General features: G+C 51.1%; 1 protein-coding gene across 1 annotated transcript in view; it reads left to right on the top strand.

Moving 5' to 3' along the window:
• DPP10 (dipeptidyl peptidase like 10) overlaps window positions 1-22,875 on the top strand; it is a 190,050-nt gene extending 167,175 nt beyond the window's left edge. The window contains exons 17-26 of the mRNA XM_077449772.1: window positions 2,472-2,519; window positions 2,631-2,729; window positions 2,810-2,879; window positions 9,617-9,811; window positions 11,666-11,720; window positions 14,872-14,971; window positions 15,223-15,281; window positions 15,443-15,515; window positions 18,093-18,166; window positions 22,051-22,875. Of these exons, the coding sequence (XP_077305898.1) occupies window positions 2,472-2,519; window positions 2,631-2,729; window positions 2,810-2,879; window positions 9,617-9,811; window positions 11,666-11,720; window positions 14,872-14,971; window positions 15,223-15,281; window positions 15,443-15,515; window positions 18,093-18,166; window positions 22,051-22,188 (911 nt within the window). The 3' untranslated portion in view covers window positions 22,189-22,875. The remainder of the gene's footprint in view (window positions 1-2,471; window positions 2,520-2,630; window positions 2,730-2,809; window positions 2,880-9,616; window positions 9,812-11,665; window positions 11,721-14,871; window positions 14,972-15,222; window positions 15,282-15,442; window positions 15,516-18,092; window positions 18,167-22,050) is intronic.
• Window positions 22,876-24,611: the final 1,736 nt, after the last annotated feature.

The raw sequence follows: 24,611 nt of genomic DNA, 5'->3' as shown, positions 1-24,611 counted from the left end.
CCTCTTAAGATCGATGAGCTGTATATATATATATATATATATATATATATATATATCCATGTGTGCCCCACCCCCGACTCATGCAGTACTGGCTGATTCTGGTTGGGTCTCTCTGAAGATCGATGTGCTGTGTTATAACAATTCCCGTGAAGATGGCCGGAGCTATAGGAGCTCCTATCATTACGTGGCATGAGAAGAAAAATATTTCTATTATGTCTGCAATTTATGAGTCGCAGATCCGAGCGACGGGCTGGAAGTGTCGCGGTCACTGTAATGGGATTTCCATCCAATGATAAACATTTGTATCCAACAGAAACCGATTTTATTCTTATCTCACTGAGAGGAAACGCTGATTCCAGAGACCAAATCCGACACCAAGAAAATGACGAAAGGCCCAAAGAGAACGCCATCCCCTCCCCCAATCTCAGATCCTCGGGGAGGACCTCAGCAGAGGGACCAACAAGCAAAGAACCCTCAGAGACAACGTTGGATGGATTGTGTCCTCCACTATATGAGATTGTGTCCTCCACTATATGAGATTGTGTCCTCCACTATATGAGATTGTGTCCTCCACTATATGAGATTGTGTCCTCCACTATATGAGATTGTGTCCTCCACTATACCTTCCAGAAAATCTGCCGCAATCCATTCACCACAATACATTCTGGTCACCATGAGACGCCGAGATACTCCAGAATTGCCCATCACACTGTGGAGTTCTTCAGCTACAAGAAATCCATCAACAGACTGATCCTCCATAAGGTCCATTAACAGAAAGATCCATCCTAAGATCCGTCATAATATCCATCATAAGTTCCACCATAAGATCCTCCATGAGATCCATCATAAGATTCATCAACAGAAAGATCCTCCATAAGATCCTCCATAAGATCCATCAACAAACAGATCCTCCAAAAGATCATCCATAAGATCCTCCTAGGGTCCACCATAAGATCCATTAACAGAAAGACCAACCATAAGATCCATCAACAGAAAGATCTGCCATAAGATCCTCCATAAGATTCTCCATAAGATCCTCCATAAGATCCATCAGCAGAAAGATCTGCCATAAGATCCTCCATAAGATTCTCCATAAGATCCTCCATAAGATCCATCAGCAGAAAGATCTGCCATAAGATCCTCCATAAGATTCTCCATAAGATCCTCCATAAGATCCATCAGCAGAAAGATCTGCCATAAGATCCTCCATAAGATTCTCCATATGATCCATCAACAGAAAGATTCTCCATAAGATCCATCAACAAACAGATCCTCCAAAAGATCATCCATAAGATCCTCCTAGGGTCCACCATAAGATCCATTTCTAGAAAGATCAACCATAAGATCCATCAACAGAAAGATCTGCCATAAGATCCATCAACAAACAGATCCTCCAAAAGATCCTCCATAGGGTCCATCATAAGGTCCATCAACAGAAAGATCCGTCATAATATCCATCATAAGTTCCACCATAAGATCCTCCATGAGATCCATCATAAGATCTATCAACAGAAAGATTCTCCATAAGATCCATCAACAAACAGATCCTCCAAAAGATCCTCCATAGGGTCCACCATAAGATCCATTAACAGAAAGATCAACCATAAGATCCTCCATAAGATCCTTCATAAGATCCATCAACAAACAGATCCTCCAAAAGATCCTCCATAGGGTCCATCATAAGGTCCATTAACAGAAAGATCCATCATAAGATCCATCATAATATCCATCATACGTTCCACCATAAGATCCTCCATGAGATCCATCATAAGATCCACCAACAGAAAGATCAACCATAAGGTCCATCATAGGATCCTCCATAAGATCCATTAACAGAAAGATCAACCATAAGATCCATCATAGGATCCTCCATAAGATCCATCATAAGATCCATCAACAGAAAGATCCTCCATAAGATCCATCAACAAACAGATCCTCCAAAAGATCCTCCATAGGATCCTCCATAAGATCCATCATAAGATCCATCAACAGAAAGATCCTCCAAAGATCCTCCATAAGATCCATCAACAAACAGATCCTCCAAAAGATCCTCCATAAGATCCATCATAAGATCCATCAACAGAAAGATGCTCTGTAAGATCCATCATAAGATCCATTAACAAAAATATCCTTCATAAGATCCATCATAAGATCCATCAACAGAAAGATTGGCCACAAGATCCGCCACAAAGTCCACCAGAAGAGCCATCCACCTCCCCTAGACTCAGCAAACAGCCCTTATAGAGAACCATGGGGAACTGGCTGAAATTTCCCCTAGCGGGTGTACATTGTGTCCAGTTTTCTCTTTCAGCGACGAGCAGATCAGATTCTGTATTAGGAAGCGATTGTACAATATATGGGCGATATCCTGAGATTCTGACACTTCCTTCTCTCTTCACACTCCTAGTTGCAGGGAGTTGGCAGCCATTTCTTTCCTCCACATGTTGTGACTCGTCTTTCCTGCCTTGTAGGTCCCGGAGTCCCGATGTTCACCGTCCACAGCACCAGCAATCCCTCAGGTCAGTCCCAACCTCATTCCCAAATGTGACCAATCACAGCCCTCATGGCGGGGTTGGGGGAGGGGTGTGCGTTCTTTATCAGATTCTTTGTTTTTTTTTTTCCTTCTGCAGATTTTTACACCATGGAGAACAATTCGGTTCTGCAGGAAGCCGTCTCCCAGAAGCAGATATTCCGCAGTGAGATAAAGACGATAACTATTGAAGATTACGGTGAGGGTTCAGCATGCGGGGTCTGTGGGTGGGGTGTCCCCGGCACTCACTCACCCCCATCTTCTTCTTCTCTGTTGTAGAACTTCCTCTCCGGTTGTCGTTTCCTCGGGACTTCACCGAGCAGAACCAATATCCTCTCCTCCTCATCGTGTGAGTTTCCTCATCACCCCCAATCTCCATTCATCTGGAAGCAGAGAGTCGAGAAGAGCTGGAAAATCAGCCAATCCGACCGTTTTATGACCTCGTCCAATGGGGATCAGGAAGGATTTGGGGCTGATTGGCTGTGTGTGGGTCCCCTGCCTCCCTCACAATCGGTCGTGCTGATTTTCAGCTCTTCTGGTGGGACGGTTTGTCGTTTCACTTGACGGCAGAGAACGGCGTGCAGATTGTGACACTCCAGACAGACCGATGTACGATTGTTATCTGGCGTCAGATCACTTTGCGTTTGGAAGTAAAATTCCGATACCTTAGAAATGACGGCGAACACAAAACACTCGCTGCAAAAATCTAAAGCTGAATGACATTGGACGGGGCAGAAAAACTGGCCATACACCTTACAATCTGATTGTAAAATCTTCTGTGGATTGTATATGAGAGGGATGAGACTCTCTGTGTATACAGAGCTATGAGACCCTCCATAATACAGTGCCTAGAAAAAGTATTCATACCCCCTGACATTCCCCACATTTTGTTACAACCAAAACCATAAATGTATTTTATTGGGATTTTCTGTGATGGACCAACACAAAGTGTCACATAATTGTGAAGTGGAAGGAAAATGATACAAATAAATACTGCGTATTATACAGAGGTAGGGGGCACTGCGTATTATACAGAGGTAGGGGGCACTGCGTATTATACAGAGGTATGGGGCACTGTGTATTATACAGAGGTATGGGGCACTGTGTATTATACAGAGGTAGGGGGCACTGCGTATTACACAGAGATATTGGGCACTGCGCATTATACAGAGGTAGGGGGCACTGTGTATTATACAGAGGTATGGGGCACTGTGTATTATACAGAGGTAGGGGGCACTGCGTATTACACAGAGATATTGGGCACTGCGCATTATACAGAGGTAGGGGGCACTGTGTATTATACAGAGGTATGGGGCACTACGTATTATACAGAGGTAGGGAGCACTGTGTATTATGCAGAGGTATGGGGCACTGCGTATTATACAGAGATATTGGGCACTGCGCATTATACAGAGGTAGGGGGCACTGTGTATTATACAGAGGTATGGGGCACTACGTATTATACAGAGGTATGGGGCACTGTCTATTATACAGAGGTATGGGGCACTACGTATTATACAGAGGTAGGAGGCACTGTGTATTATACAGAGGTAGGAGGCACTGTGTATTATACAGAGGTATTGGGCACTGTGTATTATACAGAGGTATGGGGCACTGCGTATTATACAGAGGTAGGGGGCACTGTGTATTATACAGAGGTAGGGGGCACTGTGTATTATACAGAGGTATGGGGCACTGCGTATTATACAGAGGTATGGGGCACTGCGTATTATACAGAGGTAGGGGGCACTACGTATTATACAGAGGTAGGAGGCACTGTGTATTATACAGAGGTATGGGGCACTGTGTATTATACAGAGGTATGGGGCGCTGCGTATTATACAGAGGTATGGGGCACTGTGTATTATACAGAGGTATGGGGCACTGTGTATTATACAGAGGTATGGGGCACTGCGTATTATACAGAGGTATGGGGCACTGCGTATTATACAGAGGTATGGGGCACTGCGTATTATACAGAGGTATGGGGCACTGCGTATTATACAGAGGTATGGGGCACTGCGTATTATACAGAGGTATGGGGCACTGCGTATTATACAGAGGTATGGGGCACTGCGTATTATACAGAGGTATGGGGCACTGCGTATTATACAGAGTTATGGGGCACTGTGTATTATACAGAGGTATGGGGCACTGTGTATTATACAGAGGTAGGAGGCACTGTGTATTATACAGAGGTATGGGGCACTGCGTATTACACAGAGGTATTGGGAACTGCGTATTATACAGAGATATTGGGCACTGCGCATTATACAGAGGTAGGGGGCACTGCGTATTATACAGAGGTAGGGGGCACTGTGTATTACACAGAGATATTGGGCACTGCGCATTATACAGAGGTAGGGGGCACTGTGTATTATACAGAGGTATGGGGCACTACGTATTATACAGAGGTAGGGAGCACTGTGTATTATGCAGAGGTATGGGGCACTGCGTATTATACAGAGGTATGGGGCACTGTGTATTATACAGAGGTATGGGGCACTGCGTATTATACAGAGGTAGGGAGCACTGTGTATTACACAGAGATTTTGGGCACTGCGCATTATACAGAGGTAGGGGGCACTGTGTATTATACAGAGGTAGGGAGCACTGTGTATTATGCAGAGGTATGGGGCACTGCGTATTATACAGAGGTATGGGGCACTGTGTATTATACAGAGATATTGGGCACTGCGCATTATACAGAGGTAGGGGGCACTGTGTATTATACAGAGGTAGGAGGCACTGTGTATTATACAGAGGTAGGGGGCACTGTGTATTATACAGAGGTATGGGGTACTACGTATTATACAGAGGTATGGGGCACTGTGTATTATACAGAGGTATGGGGTACTACGTATTATACAGAGGTATGGGGCACTACGTATTATACAGAGGTAGGGGGCACTACGTATTATACAGAGGTATGGGGCACTACGTATTATACAGAGGTAGGGGGCACTACGTATTATACAGAGGTATGGGGCACTGCGTATTATACAGAGGTATGGGGCACTACGTATTATACAGAGGTAGGGGGCACAGTGTATTATACAGAGGTAGGGGGCACAGTGTATTATACAGAGGTAGGGGGCACAGTGTATTATACAGAGGTAGGGGGCACTGTGTATTATACAGAGGTAGGGGGCACAGTGTATTATACAGAGGTAGGGGGCACTGTGTATTATACAGAGGTAGGGGGCACTGTGTATTATACAGAGGTAGGGGGCACAGTGTATTATACAGAGGTATGGGGTACTACATATTATACAGAGGTATGGGGCACTACGTATTATAAAGAGGTATGGGGCACAGTGTGTTATACAGAGGTATGGGGTACTACGTACTATACAGAGGTATGGGGCACTGTGTCTTATACGGAGGTAGGGGCCACAGTGTATTATACAGAGGTATGGGGCACTGTGTCTTATACGGAGGTAGGGGGCACTGTGTATTATACAGAGGTATGGGGCACTGTGTGTTATACAGAGGTAGGGGGCACTGTGTCTTATACAGAGGTAGGGGGCACTGTGTCTTATACAGAGGTAGGGGGCATTCCTCTGCTTGCCACATAATGTGACAGAACGTCTAGTACCCAGCTTGGTGCCTTGGCCCAGATAAAGCTTCCTCCTGTCTGGACCCGGGAGCCGAGTCTTATAGCTGAGCACCCAAGACTAGATGTCACTGGCTCAGGTACAAACTGGAACTCTCCTTATTGAAAACTCACACAGAATATAGGGCCTGATCACGTTATCCTAACAATGCAAACTGTATATAGGAATCGAATAACTAAGGAACAGGGAACATAAACAAATGAAAGAACTGACCACCTAGACGCTTGGTGACTCCGTGCCCACCCAGACCGTCCGGCACAGTCTACAGCCCTGTATACACAAAGTACATTCCCTCTCCAACCCAGTCTGCAGGAGGACCACCATATCCCCTCTCCAACCCAGTCTGCAGGAGGATCACCATATTCCCTCTCCAACCCAGTCTGCAAGAGGACCTATCCACATACTCTATGTACTTGGATGGGGAGAGCTATATGAACGTGGATGGGGAGATCTATATGAACGTGGATGGGGAGATCTCTGTGTCCGTGGATGGGGAGATCTCTGTGTCCGTGGATGGGGAGATCACTATGTATGTGGATGTGGAGAACTATATGAACGTGGATGGGGAGATCTCTGCGTACGTGGATGGGGAGATCTCTCTGTCCGTGGATGGGGAGATCACTATGTATGTGGATGTGGAGAACTATATGAACGTGGATGGGGAGATCTGTATGAACGTGGATAGGGAGATCTCTATGTATGTGGATGGGGAGATCTCTGTAAGTGGATGGGGAGATCTCTGTGTACGTGGATGGGGAGATCTCTGTAAGTGGATGGGGAGATCTCTGTGTACGTGGATGGGGAGATCTCTGTGTACGTGGATGAGGAGATCTCTGTGTACGTGGATGAGGAGATCTCTGTGTACGTGGATGGGGAGATCTCTGTGTATGTGGATGGGGAGATCTCTGTGTACGTGGATGGGGAGATCTCTGTGTACGTGGATGGGGAGATCTCTGTGTCCATGGATGGGGAGATCACTATGTACGTGGATGTGGAGAACTATATGAACGTGGATGGGGAGATCTGTATGAACGTGGATGGGAAGATCTCTGTACGTGGATGGGGAGAGCTGTATGAACGTGGATGGGGAGATCTCTGTGTACGTGGATGGGGAGATCCCTATGTATTTGGATGGGGAGATCTCTGTGAACGTGGATGGGGAGATCTCTGTGTACGTGGATGGGGAGATCTCTGTGTCCATGGATGGGGAGATCACTATGTACGTGGATGTGGAGAACTATATGAACGTGGATGGGGAGATCTGTATGAACGTGGATGGGAAGATCTCTGTACGTGGATGGGGAGATCCCTATGTATTTGGATGGGGAGATCTCTGTGAACGTGGATGGGGAGATCTCTGTGTACGTGGATGGGGAGATCTCTGTGTATGTGGATGGGGAGATCTCTGTGTACGTGGATGGGGAGATCTCTGTGTACATGGATGGGAAGATCTCTGTACGTGGATGGGGAGATCCCTATGTATTTGGATGGGGAGATCTCTGTGAACGTGGATGGGGAGATCTCTGTGTACGTGGATGGGGAGATCTCTGTGTATGTGGATGGGGAGATCTCTGTGTATGTGGATGGGGAGATCTCTGTGTATGTGGATGGGGAGATCTCTGTGTACGTGGATGGGGAGATCTCTGTGTACGTGGATGGGGAAATCTCTGTGTACGTGGATGGGGAGATCTCTGTGTACGTGGATGGGGAGATCTCTGTGTACGTGGATGGGGAGATCTCTGTGTACGTGGATGGGGAGATCTCTGTGTACATGGATGGGAAGATCTCTGTACGTGGATGGGGAGATCCCTATGTATTTGGATGGGGAGATCTCTGTGTACGTGGATGGGGAGATCTATATGAACGTGGATGGGGAGATCTCTGTGTACGTGGATGGGGAGATCTCTGTGTACGTGGATGGGGAGATCTCTTTGTACGTGGATGGGGAGATCTCTGTGTATGTGGAGATCTCTGTGTACGTGGATGGGGAGATCTATATGAACGTGGATGGGGAGATCTCTGTGTACGTGGATGGGGAGATCTCTGTGTATGTGGATGGGGAGATCTCTTTGTACGTGGATCGGGAGATCTCTGTGTACGTGGATGGGGAGATCTCTGTGTACGTGGATGGGGAGATCTCTGTGTACGTGGATGGGGAGATCTCTGCGTACGTGGATGGGGAGATCTCTGTGTCCGTGGATGGGGAGATCACTATGTACGTGGATGTGGAGAACTATATGAACGTGGATGGGGAGATCTGTATGAACGTGGATGGGAAGATCTCTGTACGTGGATGGGGAGATCCCTATGTATTTGGATGGGGAGATCTCTGTGTACGTGGATGGGGAGATCCATATGAACGTGGATGGGGAGATCTCTGTGTATGTGGATGGGGAGATCTCTGTGTATGTGGATGGGGAGATCTCTGTGTACGTGGATGGGGAGATCTCTGTGTACGTGGATGGGGAGATCTCTGTGTACGTGGATGGGGAGATCTCTGTGTACGTGGATGGGGAGATCTCTGTGTACATGGATGGGAAGATCTCTGTACGTGGATGGGGAGATCCCTATGTATTTGGATGGAGAGATCTCTTTGTACGTGGATGGGGAGATCTCTGTGTATGTGGATGGGGAGATCTCTGTGTATGTGGATGGGGAGATCTCTGTGTACGTGGATGGGGAGGTCTATATGAACGTGGATGGGGAGATCTCTGTGTACGTGGATGGGGAGATCTCTGTGTATGTGGATGGGGAGATCTCTTTGTACGTGGATGGGGAGATCTCTGTGTACGTTGATGGGGAGATCTCTGTGTACGTGGATGGGGAGATCTCTGCGTACGTGGATGGGGAGATCTCTGTGTACGTGGATGGGGAGATCTCTGTGTACGTGGATGGGGAGATCTCTGTGTACGTGGATGGGGAGATCTCTGTGTACGTGGATGGGGAGATCTCTGTGTACGTGGATGGGGAGATCTCTGTGTACGTGGATGGGGAGATTTCTATGTACGTGGATGGGGAGATTTCTATGTACGTGGATGGGGAGATTTCTATGTACGTGGATGGGGAGATCTCTGTGTATGTGGATGGGGAGATTTCTATGTTCGTGGATGGGGAGATTTCTATGTACGTGGATGGGGAGATTTCTATGTACGTGGATGGGGAGATCTCTGTGTACGTGGATGGGGAGATTTCTATGTACGTGGATGGGGAGATTTCTATGTACGTGGATGGGGAGATTTCTATGTACGTGGATGGGGAGATCTCTGTGTACGTGGATGGGGAGATTTCTATGTACGTGGATGGGGAGATCTCTGTGTATGTGGATGGGGAGATTTCTATGTTCGTGGATGGGGAGATTTCTATGTACGTGGATGGGGAGATTTCTATGTACGTGGATGGGGAGATCTCTGTCATCTCACAATGACATATACACATTCCTGTTGACTTTTCCCCCTATTTTCTCTTCCAGGGATGAGTCCCCGGGGAGTCAGCTGGTTACAGACAAGTACCACGTGGATTGGGATTCGGTGCTGATAAACTCGGATAATGTGATTGTGGGGCGCTTCGATGGGCGAGGGAGCGGGTTCCAGGGGCTGAAGATCCTGCAGGAGGTGCACCGTGGACTTGGATCGGTGGAAGTAAAGGACCACATAGCTGCTGTAGAGTGAGAATTATTACATCTCTTTGCTCTCTGTGTGAAGGCACTGCCAGGCTGTAGGCACTGTATGGGGGAGGACATAGGGAGGGCACACTGTAGCTGACGGGCACTGTATGGGGGAGGACATAGGAAGGGCACACTGTAGATGGTGGGTACTATATGGGGGAGGACATAGGGAGGGCACACTGTAGATGGTGGGCACTGTATGGGGGAGGACATAGGGAGGGCACACTGTAGATGGTGGGCACTGTATGGGGGAGGACATAGGGAGGGCACACTGTAGATGGTGGTCACTGTATGGGGGAGGACATAGGGAGGGCACACTGTAGCTGACGGGCGCTGTATGGGGGAGGACATAGGGAGGGCACACTGTAGATGGTGGGCACTGTATGGGGGAGGACATAGGAAGGGCACACTGTAGATGGTGGGTACTATATGGGGGAGGACATAGGGAGGGCACACTGTAGATGGTGGGCACTGTATGGGGGAGGACATAGGAAGGGCACACTGTAGATGGTGGTCACTGTATGGGGGAGGACATAGGGAGGGCACACTGTAGATGGTGGGCACTGTATGGGGGAGGACATAGGGAGGGCACACTGTAGATGGTGGGCACTGTATGGGGGAGGACATAGAGAGGGTACACTGTAGATGATGGGCACTGTATGGGGGAGGACATAGGAAGGGCACACTGTAGATGGTGGGTACTATATGGGGGAGGACATAGGGAGGGCACACTGTAGATGGTGGGCACTGTATGGGGGAGGACATAGGGAGGGCACACTGTAGTCCTGACTCCATCCTGATAGTTTTTTTTTTTATGTGGCAGCTTCTGTATTTAGAAAGTCTCCATTCTTCTTCTCTAGAATATGATGTGCAGGTCCAGGCTCTGCTCCTGCATGGGGTCCAGGCTCTGCTCCTGCATGGGGTCCAGGCTCTGCTCCTGCATGGGGTCCAGGCTCTGCTCCTGCATGGGGTCCAGGCTCTGCTCCTGCATGCGGTCCAGGCGCTGCTCCTGCATGGGGTCCAGGCTCTGCTCCTGCATGCGGTCCAGGCTCTGCTCCTGCATGCGGTCCAGGCTCTGCTCCTGCATGGGGTCCAGGCGCTGCTCCTGCATGCGGTCCAGGCGCTGCTCCTGCATGCGGTCCAGGCGCTGATCCTGCATGGAGTCCAGGCTCTGCTCCTGCATGGGGTCCAGGCTCTGCTCCTGCATGGGGTCCAGGCTCTGCTCCTGCATGGGGTCCAGGCTCTGCTCCTGCATGGGGTCCAGGCTCTGCTCCTGCATGGGGTCCAGGCTCTGCTCCTGCATGGGGTCCAGGCTCTGCTCCTGCATGGGGTCCAGGCTCGGCTCCTGCATGGGGTCCAGGCTCGGCTCCTGCATGGGGTCCAGGCTCTGCTCCTGCATGGGGCCCAGGCTCTGCTCCTGCATGGGTTCCAGGCTCTGCTCCTGCATGGGGTCCAGGCTCTGCTCCTGCATGGGGTCCAGGCTCGGCTCCTGCATGGGGTCCAGGCTCGGCTCCTGCATGGGGTCCAGGCTCTGCTCCTGCATGGGGTCCAGGCTCTGCTCCTGCATGGGGTCCAGGCTCTGTATAAGTCTTTCCCAGCACCCCTGCTGGTAATAAATTCTGTTTAGGATTTTTATTGGAGAGAATGAGGTTTGTGTGGCTGAATATTCAATGTATAGAGATTAGACTATTATCTGTCAGGTGTCATGTTATCTCATATATACATGTGCAACACTTAAATCTGTCCCCCATTTCCTGCATCTGTGTGTTACACCTGAACTGTTCCCCTACTCAGTGTAATAGCAGGATTATTCCCCCTGATATTTATAATAATAATTTTTTTGTCATCTGGCAGGTGGGCGTTACGGGAGCCGTACATCGACCCCAACAGACTCAGCATATTCGGGAAGGTAACGCCCAATCTATAAGAATTAGAATAATGGTGATGGGGGGGGGGGGGGGGTTGTCTGAGTTTATGGGGGAAATCTCAGCCATGTCAGTTGACTCAGAATGGAGAGGCCACATTGGTCTCCTCCACTGTACATCCTGGGTATCTGAGCTCATTGTCTCCTCAAACAAGTCCTACTCTTTGTGAGGTTGCCCCCCCTATTATAAAAGTCAGGGGGCATCTTCTGGCCTTTGCCACCATCTGATCATGGGAAATTTCTGAGATTTGGGTCCAGAATGTGGTATCTTAGAGGCTGCAAGCTGGAATTACATTTTACTACCTCCATGTTCCCAAACTCGCCAATATTATGTTATCTCATGTGTCTGAGAACTTGATAGAAGTGACTCGTACTGATAACAGAGGAATGGAGCAGCAGAAAGACACGGCACTTAGAGCTTTGGAGAAAGATAAGTAAACACTACAGATATGCCCAGGTCAGATTTCATGAACGGGGTTTACAACCACTTTAAACTGCCCGGGGGCCAATTTTATTTATTTATTGTTTTTGCTACTGTTTACTAACGTTTTAACTGTAAAGAAACTTTTCTGGTGCTACCAGTGCTGGGACAAGATCATCCAGTGCCCAGGGCAAAGATGGCAAACTGCGCCCCCCCCAATTATGATGTGCAAGCTTAGAGGATCCTACGCCGAGCAGTCATTCGCCTGTCAAAATCACTCCCCCTGTAAGCCTTGTAACAGAAAGAAGGCGCCCCCCCCCCCATCCCAACATTAACCCATTTGGCCCAGGGCACCCGCCCCTCGTACCCACCCCTTGTCCTGGCCCTGGGTGCTACACAAAGTTAGGTTGTACTGAGACCCGTTGCCTCTTTCTTTTCCAAAGTGGTTTCTCTCTTTCACCATAATCAGGAGTTTACCACACCGCCCTCCTCTGGAGATCTCCCTCCATTGTCTGGATGAGGTCATTGTCAGGTCCGTCTTCCATATGACAGTCGGACTCTCTGGTTCCTCCTTTTCCTGTCAGTCAGTTGGAGCCTCTTGGGCCTTTCAGCATCGGACATTTTGGGGTGGATTTACTACAGGCAATAAGATGGTGCACTCTGCAAGTGCACCTGCCCCAGAGCTTAGTAAATAAGGGGGAGCTCTGCTGACTTCCATCATCCAATCATCTGCAAGCCAAAAAATTAAGATTTTTTTAATTGTCCTTGCATTCGATTGGCTGATTTTTGTAGCATTGCCTCATCTACTAAGCTCTGGAGCAACGGCACTTGCAAAGTGCACAGTCTGTTTGCTTTTAGTAAATCTCCCCCAATGTATGTCAGATGTGTAATGTCGCGTACACACGATCGGAATTTCCGGCCAGCAAAAGACCGATGAGAGCTTTTTCATCGGAAAATGTGACCGTGTGTGCGCTCCAATCGGAATTTAACTGGCCGAATTCCCGCCAGGAAATATTTGATAGAAAGTTTTTCCATCAGGAAAATTGAGAACATGCTATCGGAAATTGCGATCGTGTGTATGCAATTCCGACGCACAAAAATTCTCAGATTCAACTACGAGACGGAAGCTATTGGCTACTGGGTACTGAACTTTTTCTAGTCCCGTTGTAGGTCACCGCTTTCTTGGCAGTCGGAATTTGGTGTGACCGCGTGGAGGCAAGACAGATTGAGCCGAATTCCGACGTGAAAACCATCAGAGCTTTTTCCGACGAGAATTCCAATCGTGTGTACGCGGCTTAAGGCCGATCCTGTTCACACTTCCATTGGGTTTTACCAGTTGGACCTTCAGGCCTCATTTGATGCCAGCTTTGGTTAGGAGGTTCTTCAGGCGGCTCTGTAGGTTGTATTAAAGCGGGAGTCCGCTGGGAGTCCACGTTTTTTTTTTTTTTTTAAAAAGCCAGCAGCTACAAATACTGCAGCTGCTGACTTTTAAAATAATGACACTTACCCGCCCAGCGCCGCCGCCATCTTGGGTATGGGAATCAGGAAGTGGAGCCTTTCGGCTTCATTTCCCGGTTCCCTACTGCGCATGCGCGAGTCGCGATGTGCAATAAGGATGGACCCCGCTGTCTCTGGGATCTGTGTGTTTCCCAGCAGGCAGCGGGGGACCTTCGGAAAGGGGCGTAATCTACGCCCCTTTCCGCAGAGAGCTATCCAGGAACTGGGTGCAGATACCTGTACTGTACAGGTACCTGCACCCCCCTGAAAGGTGCCAATTGTGGCGCCGGAGGGGGGGAGGGTTCCGATGAGCGGAAGGTCCACTTTAGGGTGGAGCTCCGCTTTAAGCCCCGTCTGTTACCCTGTTGGTTTTCATGGGCTTGTTAGCTGTTCATTTGCTCTTCTCCCCACCTCTCAGTTGGACCATTTTTGGACGTCCCAATCATCAGCAGCTGGACCCCCATCCTGCGTCCTGTAACAGTTACACAGTTAATCGGGCTGAAAAAAGACACAAGTCCATCCAGTTCAACCAATAATAAAAAACAATATATCCTATAATTCCATATACACAATTCTCCACAGTTCATCCAGAGGAAGGTGAAAACCCAGCAGAGCCATCATCCAATTTCCTCCATCAGGGAAATGATTCCTTCCTGATCCCCCCCCCCTCCGAGAGGCGATCGGATATTGCCCGGATCACCTTTCCCTAGAAATGTCACCCCGTTATATTCTGTACATTCAGGAAAGAATCCGGACCTTTCTTATGTAAAGTAATGTGTGGCAAAGAAAATAGGATTTCTGACTTCCCATAAAATCCTTTTCTTGGAGAACATGGGGACCCTCCCCTGTTCTTCTTATGATCCATTCCCTATATTGCTTGCTACAAAACTGAGGCATGCTGGGAGTGGGAGGGGCTATAGTGGGCCGTCCGGCTCGCGCTTGCCGGTGCCCAATCTCCGGAAGGCGTCAGTATAACCCAATGTGGCTGAATACTCCTCCTGTGTCCTGTAGGGCGCTCCAAGAAAAGGGTCTTACGGTAAGTCACTTTTTTCTACCCTCTTTATTACAATGGGGATATTTTCTGATTTCTCCGGCACTTTGAACCAAGGGGCTGCTGGGGGGTTTCTGTGAATTGATCTGGGGGGGGGGCTTTATTCTATGTTACACTGAGGGATATGTTTGTATCATTGGTGGTAATGGTGATATTTACCTTGGCAGGGCTATGGAGGGTACATAGCGTCTATGATCCTAAAGGCCAACGAACGTCTCTTCAAATGTGGAGCTCTGATGGCCCCGATCACTGACATGAGGTTGTATGGTAGGTGACAGAGAAGAGCAATGACCGGAAACACACCGGACCGCGTGCTGGTGACTCCAGTGCCATATCTATGACCGGGTATGGTTTCCACCCACCACTGACATGTATGGAAGGTGACATAGAAATCACACAGAAGGTCCACACCTCACTATCGGAGTCCTCTCCGCTGTAATTCCCGGACACAAGACGTGTGACTAGATCAGACCATATTGTCTCCATCCCTGTAACATTCTGTCCTTCTCATCCTGCAGCGTCTGCGTTTTCCGAGCGATACCTGGGAATGCCGAGCACAGATGAGAACACCTATCAGGTAAAACCCCTGGATGTTCTCCACTTCCCATCCACCATACTCCTCTTACTCCTCTCCATAATGCCGCCCTCGGCCCCCCCCCCCAACTCTTATGCAGTGCGCCCCTCTGATGATCGCTGCCTCCTCCTCCTCCATGTTCAGTTGTACATTTCTCTCGGCAGGCGTCCAGCGTGCTGCACAACATTCAGGGCTTCAAAGAGAAAAACCTCTTATTGATCCACGGCACGGCGGATGGTGAGTCCCCCCGACACTCACATAGCCCAATCTTGGGGTTCAGCTGCCTCTCTAGTAATTCACCCCCAAATATTGCATTGTGGTCTAAGACAGCAGGCCGATATCTATTCCCCCCTCCCCTGTATTGGTTGGTCATGTGACTGGGTGATAGTGGATAGTGGGGGCAAAGATGAGGCTGCCAATCGGGGGACAATACTGATTGGGGGAAATTCTCTAACCTGTCCAATCTCCGTGACTGAACCCCCAGACATGGAATCACCCTCCAGCTGCTATGTCTGAACCCCAAAAAATAAGACAGTCTGAACCCTAAACCTGCCAGCAAGATAGTGTGACAGAGACGGGGCTCAGCTGTCAGTGTACGAGACAAACCAGAATACAACGTGACCCCCCTACAGGTACCGGAATACAACGTGACCCCCATACAGGTACCGGAGTACAACGTGACCCCCCCATACAGGTATCGGAATACAATGTGACCCCCATACAGATACCAGAATACAATGTGACCCCATACAGGTACCGGAATACAACGTGACCCCCCCCCCCATACAGGTACCGGAATACAACGTGACCCCCATACAGGTACCGGAATACAACGTGACCCCCATACAGGTACCGGAGTACAACGTGACCCCCCCATACAGGTATCGGAATACAATGTGACCCCCATACAGATACCAGAATACAATGTGACCCCATACAGGTACCGGAATACAACGTGACCCCCATACAGGTACCGGAGTACAACGTGACCCCCCCATACAGGTATCGGAATACAATGTGACCCCCATACAGATACCAGAATACAATGTGACCCCATACAGGTACCGGAATACAACGTGACCCCCCTACAGGTACCGGAATACAACGTGACCCCCATACAGGTACCGGAGTACAACGTGACCCCCCCATACAGGTATCGGAATACAATGTGACCCCCATACAGATACCAGAATACAATGTGACCCCATACAGGTACCGGAATACAACGTGACCCCCCCCCATACAGGTACCGGAATACAACGTGACCCCCATACAGGTACCGGAATACAACGTGACCCCCATACAGGTACCGGAGTACAACGTGACCCCCCCATACAGGTATCGGAATACAATGTGACCCCCATACAGATACCAGAATACAATGTGACCCCATACAGGTACCGGAATACAACGTGACCCCCATACAGGTACCGGAATACAACGTGACCCCCATACAGGTACCGGAATACAACGTGACCCCCATACAGGTACCGGAATACAACGTGACCCCCATACAGGTACCGGAATACAACGTGACCCCCATACAGGTACCGGAATACAATGTGACCCCCATACAGGTACCGGAATACAACGTGACCCCCATACAGATACCAGAATATAATGTGACCCCCATACAGATACCAGAATACAATGTGACCCCCATAGAGGTACCAGAATACAATGTGACCCCCATACAGGTACCAGAATACAACGTGACCCCCATACAGGTACCGGAATACAACGTGACCCCCATACAGGTACCGGAATACAATGTGACCCCCATACAGGTACCGAAATACAATGTGACCCCCATACAGGTACCGGAATACAATGTGACCCCCATACAGGTACCGGAATACAACGTGACCCCCATACAGGTACCGGAATACAACGTGACCCCCATACAGGTACCGGAATACAATGTGACCCCCATACAGGTACCGGAATACAATGTGACCCCCATACAGGTACCGGAATACAATGTGACCCCCATACAGGTACCGGAATACAACGTGACCCCCATACAGGTACCGGAATACAACGTGACCCCCATACAGGTACCGGAGTACAACGTGACCCCCCCATACAGGTATCGGAATACAACGTGACCCCCATACAGGTACCGGAGTACAACGTGACCCCCCCATACAGATACCAGAATACAATGTGACCCCATACAGGTACCGGAATACAACGTGACCCCCCCCCATACAGGTACCGGAATACAACGTGACCCCCATACAGGTACCGGAATACAATGTGACCCCCATACAGGTACCGGAATACAATGTGACCCCCATACAGGTACCGGAATACAATGTGACCCCCATACAGGTACCGGAATACAACGTGACCCCCATACAGATACCAGAATACAATGTGACCCCCATACAGGTACCGGAATACAACGTGACCCCCATACAGGTACCGGAATACAATGTGACCCCCATACAGGTACCGGAATACAATGTGACCCCCATACAGGTACCGGAATACAACGTGACCCCCATACAGGTACCGAAATACAATGTGACCCCCATACAGGTACCGGAATACAACGTGACCCCCATACAGGTACCGAAATACAACGTGACCCCCATACAGGTATCCATCTCCTCGCAGTGGCCTCTAATCCTATTCGGGTCTCAGATGGTCCTCCCCAGCAGGGAGGTCACTGTGTGCACAGTGCAGTACTGATGGACTCCGCCGGGTCCACAGCAGAGCTCGTCTGTGATTGGATCAGATGAGGATGTACATCATGTGACCTTTTCCTGAAATCCCATCTCTAAGATTTTCTGTTTCTGTTTTCTGCAGCAAAAGTCCATTTTCAGCATTCAGCCGAATTAATCAAACAGCTGATCAAAGCGGGAGTGAACCACACGACGCAGGTGAGTGTAGAGCTGAGAGAGATACAAAGAAACATTGTTTATAAACATCGATCAGACGGGAGATAGAGAGATACAAAGAAACATTGTTTATAAACATCGATCAGATGGGAGATAGATATACTGTATAACATACAGTCAAACAACTGCCATAGAAGAGTTATGAAAAAAAACTTAAAGTAGTTGTGCATTTCTCCATATCCCCGATGAAGTGAACAGCCTCAGGTGAGATGAAGCAAATCCTCCTACATAAGTTGTACCTGTTTATCTGCCATATTCTCTTCTCTACAGCTGTTCAAAGTGCAGAATTTAGATAAAATCCTTCATCATCTGCCAGTATCATTGTGGAGGGGGTGGGGAGCTGCAGTCACAACCACTTTAACATGACGGTCCTCCCTCTCCATCATCACAGCGCGGTCCTCCCTCTCCACCATCACAGCGCGGTCCTCCCTCTCTATCATCACAGCGCGGTTCTCCCTCTCCATCATCACAGCGCCGTCCTCCCTCTCCATCATCACAGCGTGGTCCTCCCTCTCCATCATCACAGCGCGGTCCTCCCTCTCCATCATCACAGCGCCGTCCTCCCTCTCCACCATCACAGCGCGGTTCTCCCTCTCCATCATCACAGCGCCGTCCTCCCTCTCCATCATCACAGCGCGGTCCTCCCTCTCCATCATCACAGCGAGGTCCTCCCTCTCCGTCATCACAGCACGGTCCTCCCTCTCCATCATCACAGCGCCGTCCTCCCTCTCCACCATCACAGCGCGGTTCTCCCTCTCCATCATCACAGCGAGGTCCTCCCTCTCCGTCATCACAGCGCGGTCCTCCCTCTCCATCATCACAGCACGGTCCTCCCTCTCCATCATCACAGCACGGTCCTCCCTCTCCATCATCACAGCGCGGTCCTCCCTCTCCATCATCACAGCGCGGTCCTCCCTCTCCGTCATCACAGCGCGGTCCTCCCTCTCCGTCATCACAGCGCGGTCCTCCCTCTCCACCATCACAGCGCGGTCCTCCCTCTCTATCATCACAGCACGGTCCTCCCTCTCCATCATCACAGCACGGTCCTCCCTCTCCATCATCACAGCGCGGTCCTCCCTCTCCACCATCACAGCGCGGTCCTCCCTCTCTATCATCACAGCACGGTCCTCCCTCTCCATCATCACAGCACGGTCCTCCCTCTCCATCATCACAGCGCGGTCCTCCCTCTCCATCATCACAGCGAGGTCCTCCCTCTCCGTCATCACAGCGCGGTCCTCCCTCTCCATCATCACAGCACGGTCCTCCCTCTCCATCATCACAGCACGGTCCTCCCTCTCCATCATCACAGCGCGGTCCTCCCTCTCCATCATCACAGCGCGGTCCTCCCTCTCCATCATCACAGCACGGTCCTCCCTCTCCACCATCACAGCGCGGTCCTCCCTCTCCGTCATCACAGCGAGGTCCTCCCTCTCCATCATCACAGCGCGGTCCTCCCTCTCCATCATCACAGCACGGTCCTCCCTCTCCATCATCACAGCGCCGTCCTCCCTCTCTGTCATCACAGTGCGGTCCTCCCTCTCCATCATCACAGCGCCGTCCTCCCTCTCCATCATCACAGCGAGGTCCTCCCTCTCCATCATCACAGCACGGTCCTCCCTCTCCATCATCACAGCGCGGTCCTCCCTCTCCATCATCACAGCGCGGTCCTCCCTCTCCATCATCACAGCGCGGTCCTCCCTCTCCATCATCACAGCGCGGTCCTCCCTCTCCATCATCACAGCGCGGTCCTCCCTCTCCATCATCACAGCGCGGTCCTCCCTCTCCATCATCACAGCGCGGTCCTCCCTCTCCATCATCACAGCGCGGTCCTCCCTCTCCATCATCACAGCGCGGTCCTCCCTCTCCATCATCACAGCGCGGTCCTCCCTCTCTATCATCACAGCGCGGTCCTCCCTCTCCACCATCACAGCGCGGTCCTCCCTCTCTATCATCACAGCGCGGTCCTCCCTCTCTATCATCACAGCGCGGTCCTCCCTCTCCACCATCACAGCGCGGTTCTCCCTCTCCATCATCACAGCGCGGTCCTCCCTCTCCATCATCACAGCGAGGTCCTCCCTCTCCATCATCACAGCGAGGTCCTCCCTCTCCATCATCACAGCGCGGTCCTCCCTCTCCATCATCACAGCGCGGTCCTCCCTCTCCACCATCACAGCGAGGTCCTCCCTCTCCATCATCACAGCGCCGTCCTCCCTCTCCACCATCACAGCGCGGTCCTCCCTCTCCATCATCACAGCGAGGTCCTCCCTCTCCATCATCACAGCGCGGTCCTCCCTCTCCATCATCACAGCGTGGTCCTCCCTCTCCACCATCACAGCGCGGTCCTCCCTCTCTATCATCACAGCGCGGTCCTCCCTCTCCACCATCACAGCACGGTCCTCCCTCTCCATCATCACAGCGCCGTCCTCCCTCTCTATCATCACAGCGCGGTCCTCCCTCTCCATCATCACAGCGCGGTCCTCCCTCTCCGTCATCACAGCGCGGTCCTCCCTCTCCACCATCACAGCACGGTCCTCCCTCTCCATCATCACAGCGAGGTCCTCCCTCTCCACCATCACAGCACGGTCCTCCCTCTCCATCATCACAGCGAGGTCCTCCCTCTCCATCATCACAGCGCCGTCCTCCCTCTCCATCATCACAGCGCGGTCCTCCCTCTCCACCATCACAGCGCGGTCCTCCCTCTCCATCATCACAGCGCGGTCCTCCCTCTCCATCATCACAGCGAGGTCCTCCCTCTCCATCATCACAGCGCGGTCCTCCCTCTCCATCATCACAGCGCGGTCCTCCCTCTCCGTCATCACAGCGCGGTCCTCCCTCTCCATCATCACAGCGCCGTCCTCTCTCTCCATCATCACAGCGCCGTCCTCCCTCTCCATCATCGCAGCGCGGTCCTCCCTCTCCACCATCACAGCGCGGTCCTCCCTCTCCACCATCACAGCGCGGTCCTCCCTCTCCGTCATCACAGCGCGGTCCTCCCTCTCCGTCATCACAGCGAGGTCCTCCCTCTCCATCATCACAGCGCGGTCCTCCCTCTCCACCATCACAGCGCGGTCCTCCCTCTCCATCATCACAGCGCGGTCCTCCCTCTCCGTCATCACAGCGCGGTCCTCCCTCTCCATCATCACAGCGCGGTCCTCCCTCTCCATCATCACAGCGCCGTCCTCCCTCTCCACCATCACAGCGAGGTCCTCCCTCTCCATCATCACAGCGCGGTCCTCCCTCTCCATCATCACAGCGCCGTCCTCCCTCTCCATCATCACAGCGCTGTCCTCCCTCTCCGTCATCACAGCGCGGTCCTCCCTCTCCATCATCACAGCGAGGTCCTCCCTCTCCATCACAGCGCGGTCCTCCCTCTCCACCATCACAGCGCAGTCCTCCCTCTCCATCATCACAGCGCCGTCCTCCCTCTCCGTCATCACAGAGCGGTCCTCCCTCTCCATCATCGCAGCGCCGTCCTCCCTCTCCATCATCGCAGCATGGCCCTCCCTCTCCATCATCACAGCGCGGTCCTCCCTCTCCACCATCACAGCGCGGTCCTCCCTCTCCCTCATCACAGCTCGCCCCTCCCTCTCCATCGCTGTGGGTGGAGGCAGATATATGTCCTAGGGAGGAGGTAGTTGGCAGAGGAGAGCCCTAGACTGACATTGCACGGTTCTCTTGCACTTCACTGAGATGACACTGCACTGGGGCCACCTCCAAGCAGCCCTTATTAGGCCCAGGCCCCTCAATACACCCAGTGGGGCCTGTGCCCAGTACAGGAGTACTGCCTGTACCCCTAAGCCTGGGGTCATTAGGAGGTGGCAAAATGTTTCCAGAAGTTTCCTCACATCTGTTTTCTCTTCCTCTAGATCTATCCGGATGAAGGTCACATGATTTCATCAGAGAAGAGCCGCTTCCACCTTTACAGCACACTGCTGCGATTCTTTGGTGAATGTTCCCAGGTGGATGTGCAGGCCGTACTGCAGGAAGTGGAAGAAGATGAATGAAGGGCAGATGAGACATTTTCTATATCCTCAGCAGCCCTCAGGGGCAGGAACTGTCTGACATCAGAGACCCTCGGGGGTGGGGACTGTCTGACATCAGAGGCCCTCGGGGGTGGGGACTGTCTGACATCAGCACACTGGAAATCCCAACCTGCAGATGTCCTCCGAAGGATTTCCGATTCCGGATTGGCAGTTTTGGATACGATTAGTGTAGTGCATGTTTTATTTTGTTCCTCCTCCAAGATGTTGTACTAACCTTTCATTTCAAGAGCAGATCTCATCCAAAGCTCTCACCCCATCCCAACAACTTTTCCTGAACAAGTGCAATTTCCTGGATGGTGGATTTTCTCCTGGCAGAGGGTTGTGGGTGGAGTCACATGGCACACGATGCCCGATCTCCGGAGAAGCACTTTTTGGAAGTGAATTTTTGCAATGTCAAAACATTTCTATGTCTACAGAACAAAGAACGTCCTTCTGGCTCCGGGGGGAGAATTCTATTTTTCAAGCTGTACTGGAAGCTCCACTGAGAACTGAATGATCCGTTACGATCGTGATTGCGGATTCTCATTTTACAAGAGAAATGTTTTATTTGTCTTAAAATACAAACGATCTGATCCGACCCCCTCTATTTCCAATGTAAATTTCTCACTTGTATATATGAATACATCGATATTAAATTATGTTTTCTTATACGTGTCTGAGCACCACTGTGGGGGAGATCGCCATCCAGATATCACAATCCACCAATCACAAAGGACACTGAATGGAGGCCAGTGGAGGGATTGGTAGAGAGGGGTGGAGGACACTGAATGGAGACCAGTGGAGGGATTGGTAGAGAGGGGTGGAGGACACTGAATGGAGGTCAGTGGAGGGATTGGTAGAGAGGGGTGGAGGACACTGAATTGAGACCAGTGGAGGGATTTGTAGAGAGGGGTGGAGGACACTGAATGGAGGTCAGTGGAGGGATTGGTAGAGAGGGGTGGAGGACACTGAATGGAGACCAGTGGAGGGATTGGTAGAGAGGGGTGGAGGACACTGAATGGAGACCAGTGGAGGGATTGGTAGAGAGGTGTGGAGGACACTGAATGGAGACCAGTGGAGGGATTGGTAGAGAGGGGTGGAGGACACTGAATGGAGGTCAGTGGAGGAATTGGTAGAGAGGGGTGGAGGACACTGAATGGAGGTCAGTGGAGGGATTGGTAGAGAGGGGTGGAGGACACTGAATGGAGGTCAGTGGAGAGATTGGTAGAGAGGGGTGGAGGACACTGAATAGAGAGCAGTAGAGGGATTGGTAGAGAAGGGTGGAGGACACTGAATGGAGACCAGTGGAGGGATTGGTAGAGAGGGGTGGAGGACACTGAATGGAGACCAGTGGAGGGATTGGTAGAGAGGTGTGGAGGACACTGAATGGAGACCAGTGGAGGGATTGGTAGAGAGGGGTGGAGGACACTGAATGGAGGTCAGTGGAGGAATTGGTAGAGAGGGGTGGAGGACACTGAATGGAGGTCAGTGGAGGGATTGGTAGAGAGGGGTGGAGGACACTGAATGGAGGTCAGTGGAGAGATTGGTACAGAGGGGTGGAGGACACTGAATGGAGGTCAGTGGAGGGATTGGCAGAGAGGGGTGGAAGACACTGAATGGAGGCCAGTGGAGGGATTGGTAGAGAGGGGTGGAGGACACTGAATGGAGGCCAGTGGAGGGATTGGTAGAGAGGGGTGGAGGACACTGAATGGAGGTCAGTGGAGGGATTGGTAGAGAGGGGTAGAGGACACTGAATGGAGGCCAGTGGAGGGATTGGTAGAGAGGGGTGGAGGACACTGAATGGAGACCAGTGGAGGGATTAGTAGAGAGGGGTGGAGGACACTGAATGGAGGTCAGTGGAGGGATTGGTAGAGAGGGGTGGAGGACACTGAATGAAGGTCAGTGGAGGGATTGGTAGAGAGGGGTGGAGGACACTGAATGGAGACCAGTGGAGAGATTGGTAGAGAGGGGTGGAGGACACTGAATGAAGGTCAGTGGATGGATTGGTAGAGGGGGTGGAGGACACTGAATGGAGGCCAATGGAGGGATTGGTAGAGAGGGGTGGAGGACACTGAATGGAGGTCAGTGGAGGGATTGGTAGAGGGGGTGGAGGACACTGAATGGAGGCCAGTGGAGGGATTGGTAGAGAGGGGTGGAGGACACTGAATGGAGACCAGTGGAGGGATTGGTAGAGAGGGGTGGAGCACACTGAATGGAGGTCAGTGGAGGGATTGGCAGAGAGGGGTGGAGGACACTGAATGGAGGTCAGTGGATGGATTGGCAGAGAGGGGTGGAGGACACTGAATGGAGGTCAGTGGAGGGATTGGTAGAGAGGGGTGGAGGACAATGAATGGAGACCAGTGGAGGGATTGGTAGAGAGGGGTGGAGGACACTGAATGGAGGTC

This window comes from Lithobates pipiens, unplaced genomic scaffold, assembly GCF_037356315.1.
Source record: "Lithobates pipiens isolate NorthernLeopardFrog02 unplaced genomic scaffold, aLitPip1_a1.2 Scaffold_22, whole genome shotgun sequence".
Classification (NCBI taxonomy): domain Eukaryota; kingdom Metazoa; phylum Chordata; class Amphibia; order Anura; family Ranidae; genus Lithobates; species Lithobates pipiens.
Note: the sequence above shows the minus strand (reverse complement) of the source record. Positions and strands in the feature narration are given on the sequence as shown.